General features: G+C 36.1%; 1 protein-coding gene across 3 annotated transcripts; it reads right to left on the reverse strand.

The window, feature by feature from the left end:
* Positions 1-909: 909 nt before the first annotated feature.
* On the reverse strand, positions 910-8,483 carry LOC137405944 (cathepsin O-like). 3 transcript variants are annotated; one of them, XM_068092423.1, is made up of 10 exons: positions 8,466-8,483; positions 5,957-6,029; positions 5,748-5,832; positions 5,435-5,537; positions 4,804-4,860; positions 3,587-3,743; positions 3,042-3,166; positions 2,582-2,739; positions 2,086-2,178; positions 910-1,285 (listed from the first exon to the last, which is right to left on the reverse strand). In XM_068092423.1, the coding sequence occupies exons 2-10, from the start codon at positions 6,005-6,007 to the stop codon at positions 1,236-1,238; spliced, it is 879 nt and encodes a 292-aa protein (XP_067948524.1). In that variant the 5' UTR covers positions 6,008-6,029; positions 8,466-8,483; the 3' UTR covers positions 910-1,235. The 3 variants fall into 3 exon arrangements, with proteins under 3 accessions (XP_067948524.1, XP_067948523.1, XP_067948522.1); XM_068092422.1 differs by lacking the exon at positions 8,466-8,483 and adding an exon at positions 6,306-7,071; XM_068092421.1 differs by lacking the exon at positions 8,466-8,483 and having other exon boundaries at positions 5,957-7,070.
* Positions 8,484-8,911: the final 428 nt, after the last annotated feature.

An 8,911-nucleotide genomic window follows, 5' to 3' on the forward strand; every position in this document is an offset into this window, starting at 1 on the left:
TTGCTCAGCATGGTCAGGCATAATACAAAACTGAAATCGGTTCACTCGACAAAATATATCTCCACCAAATATTTATATAAATACATGTAAAAATATATACATATATGTCTAATTCACATCAGTAATAGCATCACAGAATGTAGTACTGTAGATGTAGCTACTTTACTCATCATAACTCTAGAATGACCATATATCACAGTCCAGCTGCGACATTTAAGTAACTAGTTCCGCACCATTTGCTGTAACCCGTGCCAAAGCTTCCACTTCAAATGCTACGCCTTCTGACATATTATGTCACATGTTCTTGAAACAAGGCTATATTTTTTTCATCATGCCAAAGGTTATTTAAAATGGTTTAGATAATACATGTAAGTATTACATGGCGATCCAACAACAGTACATTGATCATCTTTACAGGTTGGTGTCATTTCAGTAGATTGGCGCAGGGATGTCCGGTTGATCAGTGCTATGAGAACAGAACTAGGAGTTGTCTTTACTAACCTTGAAAAACATACAAATCCCAGTTGTTGTTTGGAGTACCATTTTGGTTTGTAATAATAGCGGATACTGTTGTATTGTAGTTGTTGTATTGTATTATCACGATAAGTCTTGTATCACAGAAAACACAGCTAACAGGTAAGAAGCACATAAAGGAACTGACTTAGTTAGCAAGCCCATAGCTATGGGTTATTAGACAATTATGCGATTATAGCACAGCTAAAAGAAAGCTGACTGCACAGCTAATATGTAACAGATACATATACATATGATTAGTTCTAGCGAAGAACGCATAAATTACAAAAATGATCTATGTAGCTCTGTGTGAAATAGATATTCCAGAAAGAAACCAGAGAAGCTAGCAGCTTTCCTAAATATAAATATTGTTGCGAGAAATATTTGAGATGCGAGTCTTTACAAAAATGTGTTTATTAATAATTAACAAGACACGGTGAATAAATAATCTTGAAGGATTGATAATATGACAAAACAAAAGGATTAACAACAGATTGAAAATATGCTATTATACATGTATATGTTAACGAGAGTATTTGCGGTTTTGAAAAAATAAATTACCATCAGAATAGCACCAAAGAAATACCAATGACGCAATAGAGAAAAATGAAAAATAATCACAGAATAATAAACATAGAATGATAAACATAGAATGATAAACATAGAATGATACAGCGTGTTGAAGGTTCTGAATACTGTTAACACGGCCAGAGTTCCGAGTTTCACTGTTGGTTTTTCACCTGTCCAACTATGTTGATGTTTTCTGTGATTCCTGAAACAGCATATGCATAGCCATTACTTGAGCTAGGCAACACAACCACTAATAGTAATAGAGCTATCATTAGTAATAGAGCTATCACTGGTAATAAAGCTATCACTAGTAATAGAGCTATCACTACTAATAGAGCTATCACTAGTAATAAAACTATCGCTTGTAATAGCAATACTACTAGTAATAGAGCTATCACTGGTAATAGAGTTATCACTAGTAATAGAGCTATCACTAGTAATAGAGCTATCACTAGTAATAAAACTATCGTTTAGAATAGCAATACCACTAGTAATAGAGCTATCACTGGTAATAGAGCCATCACTAGTGATAGAGCTATCACTGGTAATAAAGCTATCACTGGTAATAGAGCTATCACTAGTAATAAAACTATCATTTAGAATAGCAATACCACTAGTAATAGAGCTATCACTGGTAATAGAGCCATCACTAGTGATAGAACTATTATATGTACTGGTAATAAAGCTATCATTGGTAATAGAGCTATCACCAGTAATAGAGCTATCACTATTTATAGAGCTATCACCAATAATAGAGCTATCACTAGTAATAGAGCTACCACTATAAAAAAACTATCAGTAATAATAGAGCTACAATAGGCAATAGAATGATGATAACACTAGGACAATTGAAGTGATCAGACTACATGTAAGTAACAGTCCTAGATCAGGGTGTACAATGGTGGATAAGAAGTACACTTCAGGGCAGCTCTTGTTTGGAGTGTCACTTTGCAACAGCAAATAAGCTTTGGACTACCAGATCAATGTCAAAAATGGACTCACCACAAGTGTTTGTGCCTATCTTTATGTAGATGTATCCATTATGGCCCCAGTCAGTGCCCCAGCTATTTCGTACTATATAGTAAGGTACGTCGCCTGAGAAACACAAATGTAATTCAAATAATATATAAATATATATATATTATTTGTATAATAATACAATAATAATAATAATATACATACATAAATAATATATATAAATAATATACATATGGTATACGAGTGTAAATCTTACATTCAGAAGGTTCAAATAAAGTAGAAAACATGCCAATGATCACACGCATCAGATTTTTCACTAATTCTTTATGCATAGAGCATGTATAGTTAATACATATATATGGCAAACACAAATATGAAAAACACCCGTACGCAGAGAGTCGCTACCACTTGCAGGTGGAATACCAGCAACGTCTGCTTGAGAACTTGTGAAACAAAAAGTTGTGAGTGAGAGTGTGAGAAAAGTGCAGTGAACAGAAATCAAACTACGTATTAGATGTACCTGTACGATCATAGCCCACAATCTGTACAGCATGATTAAGTTGGGTGCCACAGTGGTACTGTATGATACCTCCCATATACTCATTCCATGTATTGGCATCGACAGCGGCTATCAGAGGACCATAATAATAGAGATGAGAAAGGATGTCGGTCTCATTGCTGCAGGTAAAACAATAGAAAAAATATAAAAAATGTGTCAATCTTGCAGTTGTTCAACAAAGATACATTCAAACTGAAAGCGTGGAAAAAGCTAGGCAGACAAATAGCCATATTCTGACAGCCCAGAGCTAATTACAGATAAACAAACCACCGTATGGCTTAGAGAAGATGCCCGTAAGCCTACACATTACTAATAGCATATATCTTTTTCTTATTACAAATGGAATATGGACAAACCTCCTAAGAAGACTATGAAAATGCAAGCAAAAAACACGAGGGAATAACTACCGAGGTTTACCTACCTGAGTGCAGGTAGACAGGCGTATTGTGAAACAGAGACACCTTTAGATGAGTAGTTGGAAAGCTTGCATGACTCGGTACCATCAGTCAAAGGGTAACTAGACTCTGGCAGCAAGTGAGTTGAATTCTGTAACAAACATAGCATTCCTAATAACTGTACCGACGCAATGCTTTTATGAACACATCCAGCAGGACGTTGAAGTTGATGTTCTATCAGAGGGAACGTGGGTTAATACTCTGATTGTTAAATACCAGGTGAGTATTTCTGGCTGCAATGAGTTGTTAGGCACTGATTAGATATAGAGTGTGTAATCATCCATGTTAAGAAAAGCTAGAAACTGAAAAGTTGGCAAGCAGGTAAAGTTGGCGAGCAGGTAAAGTTGGCAAGCAGGTAAAGTTGGCAGGTAAAGTAGAAAGATCAAGAGTTATAGGAGAGGATGAAGTGAAATAGAGAGGAAGAAGGCAGTCAAAGGTGGAGGTAAAGGGTTAAGACGGCATGTATAAGGCTGTGCCAAATCAGATATTTAATATAGTTGATAACTCTTACCTTACTGAGCCATTTGAGTGTGGAGCAGGTATTCCCGCCTAAACAGCCATTACTATAAGGATCACAGTCTATGATTTCTTGCACACTGAATTTAGCAACCGAGATGTGTTCCTGTATAGCAAACCTCGACTCAACGGTCTCAGCCACAGAAAATGCCCTGCAACAGAAAACACTTATATATCCAAAGTAGGTGAAGGGAGGGTGTCTAGTACTCCCATGAGTGAAGTGCGTGATCACCTCTGCTAAAAGCCTAAAACTATGTACTTACTAACGCTATGTACTTACTAAAACTATGTACTTACTAACGCTGTGTACTTACTAGCGCTATATACTTACTAAAACTGTGTACTTACTAAAGCTATGTACTTACTAACGCTATATACTTACTAAAACTATGTACTTACTAACGCTATATACTTACTAAAACTATGTACTTACTAAAGCTGTGTACTTACTAACGCTATATACTTACTAAAACTATGTACTTACTAACGCTATGTACTTACTAACGCTGTGTACTTACTAAAGCTGTGTACTTACTAACGCTATGTACTGTACTAACGCTATATACTTACTAACGCTATATACTTACTAAAACTATGTACTTACTAACGCTATATACTTACTAACGCTATATACTTACTAACGCTATATACTTACTAACGCTATATACTTACTAACGCTATATACTTACTAACGCTATATACTTACTAACGCTGTGTACTTACTAAAGCTATGTACTGTACTAACGCTATATACTTACTAACGCTATGTACTTACTAACGCTATATACTTACTAACGCTGTGTACTTACTAAAGCTGTGTACTTACTAACGCTATGTACTGTACTAACGCTATATACTTACTAACGCTATGTACTTACTAACGCTATATACTTACTAACGCTATATACTTATTAAAGCTTTGTACTTACTAACGCTATATACTTATTAAAGCTTTGTACTTACTAAAGCTGTGTACTTACTAATGCTATGTACTAACTAACGCTCTGTACTTACTAAAACTAAGTACTTACTAACGCTCTGTACTTACTAAAGCTGTGTACTTACTAACGCTATGCATGCAATTATTTGTTTACAGTTACTGGTAAATATGCTATCCAGAGATTGTCAATGTGATGCTTGGCAATATAATGTTAAATGAACCTTGAGCAAAGCAACAGGTGGTTTCTATCTGAACACATTGAGTAGACATACCAGCAACCACCGCATGACTTCTGATCTTTAACAGGAGAGACGACTCCTTTCTCCCGCCTATAATCAAAATAACTATGATAGTAAGCGAGACAAGAAAGAGACTAACCGGTCAGTATATGAATAAGTTAGACAACGTGACGGCAAGTGGTATCAGCACTTAAATACTTAAAGAAATGTTAAACTTTTGGAATAACCAAAGTAGAAAAAGATTATGGAAGAAACCGTTATACAACTCCTCAATTGTTCTACGTTATGGCTAATAACGAGGTTATATTAGTAATTAGTTCTACATTATGGTAAGCAGTGAAAAGGTTTATTATTGTTCAGCAACGAATACATAATTGCTAAAAAAGAAGCAAGATTACATTGATTAGTCTCGAAGTGTGAACTGCGAACTCACCTCTAATGAAAGCCTTAAAATTAGGAGTAGAATTGAAATTTGTAGAAAAGCTATTATAAAATACTTTTTGTACAATACAGTATTTTGAACAAAATAAAATGCATCTAGCGCAATGCCTTATTAGCATTATGTTAACACATAAAACCATCAGTTGAATGTAATTAAAATAAACAACCATTATTTGAAGAAGGACTATGATATAATCAAAGAATCCAGCCAGACAAAACTTACCAATCGAGTCTCCTAGGTAGATCAGTAAGAGATAAAGACTTGTTTAAACTGAGACGTGGAGGCTGAGACTCATCAAACCGTCTGTATGAACTGAGATACAGTTCTGCAAACAGATGCACACAGACTCGTAAGTGAAGAGACTTGAGAAAAATGTCTATCAAGTACCTCAGAGCATCTGTGCACAAGCCATGAATGGCACTAATGAAAAGAATGAAAGAAAAAGGTGATAAAAACTAAGCGGAAATAAAAAGGCTACCAGAGCTAATCTACATCAACTGTAGATGCAATCTATCAGTTGATGCAGACTAGTTACCTTTGAAGCGGTCATGAGACAAGGAGTAAATGTGACTGGAAGGCTTGACTGAAGGGTACAAGTCTGTTTTAGCAGCTGCTATGCCCTGCAATGCAAGTTATCGCATCATGCATTCCTAGATGAATGCAATGCAAGTTATAGCAACAAGTATTTTCAGATGGATGTGCGGAGACCAATATAAATGAAAGTAAAAAAGGACCTAAACGTACCTTGATGAATATGATGAGGGAGAGGATAATGATGCTATGAGAAATCATCATTCACATTCACCTTGTAGGATGTCTATAATTGTACAGGTATGAATATAAACCAGTGAGCTCTTGTTATTCACTTTCCTGGGGTAATCGCAGGAAATATCATCAACACTTTTTTATGGTGTGTTATGTCAGCATGTTTTTAGGTTGTAATATATCAATGCCTTTACAAGGTAATCATATAAACATTTTCTGTATAGGTTGTCACATCTTTATACCTATATATGTCATTCATTAAACATGAAGACCATCATGGGATCTGAATGATATAACTGTCTTTTGGTACAGAAGAATGAATTCTCACTAATTAAAGCAGAGTTGATTCTTAAGATTGGTTTACACCATGTACAGGAGTTGTTCTCTCGGCGGTTAGTCATCGATTATGTGTACTGTACAAAAGAACGAAAGACGATGAACGAAAGACATGAACGAAAAGATGAATGAATGCTATGAACGAAAGACAAAGTTTTCCGAGAGTCTGTGCAATGTGTACCACTCCTGCAATGGTGATTGGCGGTCGAGGATTGCTCTATCATATTTTCTTTCATAACAGTTGCTGCGGTACTAGTATTTCATCGTTTTCGTGACCTCAATGTATAATGAGAACTCTATGCCGCAGACTATTTGATTATGTAAATGGAGATGGATTTGTGATAATGTGAACATTGTTATCACTGACGATCACTGAAGTATTGTGTGATTAACCCCTACAAACAGTGATATACTGTGAACCAGCCTTTGGCCGTTACATTCTGAGTTGACACAGTCAAGCATCAGCAGTTGCAATAAAGTGCCTTATTCGCTTATTATCTATGATCTGTGACCATGGAGAGCTTTTCAATTCCCTGACAACCTGCATTTTGACCAGCTACTGTTACACCTTCCTTTTTGTGTTTTTTGTTATGTAAAATGTTGTCTATTTAGATTTAACAATATTCCTGGTAGCTGTAAAAGATGCTAGCCACTTAGAAATTGCTACTATTCTATGAACACTAGGAAAAACCTCAAATCTCTCAGAGTAACTGTAATGAAACTGAAACACAATTGGTTCAGTATGAAGACAGCCATTTGTGGGTAAAGCACAGTAATCCCTCCATTTTATGATTGATTGAGATTTGCTCCCCCATGCAAAAGTGAAACTAAGAAACTCACATTTAATGAAGCCACTTTCTCATTTATCGTAAACAACTTCCTCTTTTCCTAGGTTTATTAGGTTATTGAGGACAGAGAGTGTTCAAGAGGCATGATCAGGGTGTCACAGGAACTTTCACACATCATAAAACATTGAAAGAAAACAGCAGACTGTAGCGATTGCGACTCATAATGAGTGTGAGAGACTCATGTATTTTAGTTTTATATTTCAATACACTTTTTGTAGTTTTAATTTTTTAACAAATAAATTTTAGCCCACAAAGTACTGAAGCCACGACAGGTGAGCTGCAAAGTAGCGAGGAATTATTGTAATGTAAAATCAGGTGGGCACCACTATCTTGAATGTTAGTGTCTTTCTTTGTCAGTAACTTGGAAAAGCAAAAAACCTTGACCCCAACATGTAGTATTTCTGTATACAAGTCCCGCCGAAGTCTTGCAGCAACGTGCCTGCTTTATTTTTTATTTGCTACACAAGGTCCATTTTTATGTTCTGGTATAATCTAACAAAAAGCTTGATATATATTCTACAAAACAATTGTGTAACAGAAACACTAACTTGTCTATGGTCTGGATTGACTACAAAAAAGCTATGACTCACTTTCACATTGATTCTTTATACACTTTAGGTCGAACGAGTCGAGACATTTAGTGAACCACCTGCAAGTGAAAGCACTAGCAGCTCGCATCCAGTAATGATGTCCTCGATGGTCTCTGGTGCATTCTCGCGTATTCTGAATCTAGGATTATTTTTAGTGCGAAAGACCTGCGCTCGCAGTTGCCTGGTTTGGGAGCACTTGCTCTGCTGTGGCCATGATTAGCAAGTTTTTACTGGCTGTTAGGTCATCTATGTTCAGTCGCATATATACCTGGTGGAGGTCACCAACCATAGATACCTAAATTTAGTAGGCATTCACCTGGTGAATGCATTTTTTGTATTCAGAAATAGATTTGTGATGCACTTTGTGGTTATGGTTGATTTTGCTTAACATAATCCATAAGTACTTGTACCCATCCTTTACATGTAAGTGTATTATATGTACATTTGCATATATAAGAGGAAAAAAGCTTTGTAAAAGTCACTAAAAATTGATTTCGTGCAACCTCGCTCTTCAAGTGACCAGTGGCTACCTGATAATCTGCACTAACCTTTCATGCAACCTCATTCGTTGAAATAGTTTCACAAATATACTTCACGCATTCAATAAAACCATGTCTATTATTTTTACGCATCTATTTTATCATCATTGTAATGCTGTCATTTTGAGCACAGATATCTCGAAAACCACCGTAAAAATTGGTTAAATTTTCTAACCTTAGCTCGAAGAAGTGCATATCAGCCTCTGATAAACATGATGAGTCTGCTGATCTCCTGCGATAGCAGAAAAACGCTGCAGAAATTATTCGTGCTGTTTGGCAGGAAGTATGGATCACATGATCAGATTCCGACTAAACGATTAGACCAAGCCGAAACAAAACTAAACTAGCGAGCATCTATATTTGGTACAGGCTCTTCGGTGAAACCCAAAGTGTTTGTCATAAACTAGTGCTACGAGAAGTTTATATTGCGCCTTTTATTGGCCTTTCAATTCACGTGAGAACATCACGTGTCAAAACAATAACCAAATGGATTGACTACGCCTGAGAAATAAACTGGTTTTGCTCTACGGCGATTTCGTGATAGCCACGTTTAATTGTTCGTTTTTGAGCTTTTAAGAGCTTGTGATCACATTTCCACATATTTTGCACCTACAACACAGC

Source organism: Watersipora subatra, chromosome 10 (assembly GCF_963576615.1).
Source record: "Watersipora subatra chromosome 10, tzWatSuba1.1, whole genome shotgun sequence".
Taxonomy (NCBI): Eukaryota; Metazoa; Bryozoa; class Gymnolaemata; order Cheilostomatida; family Watersiporidae; genus Watersipora; species Watersipora subatra.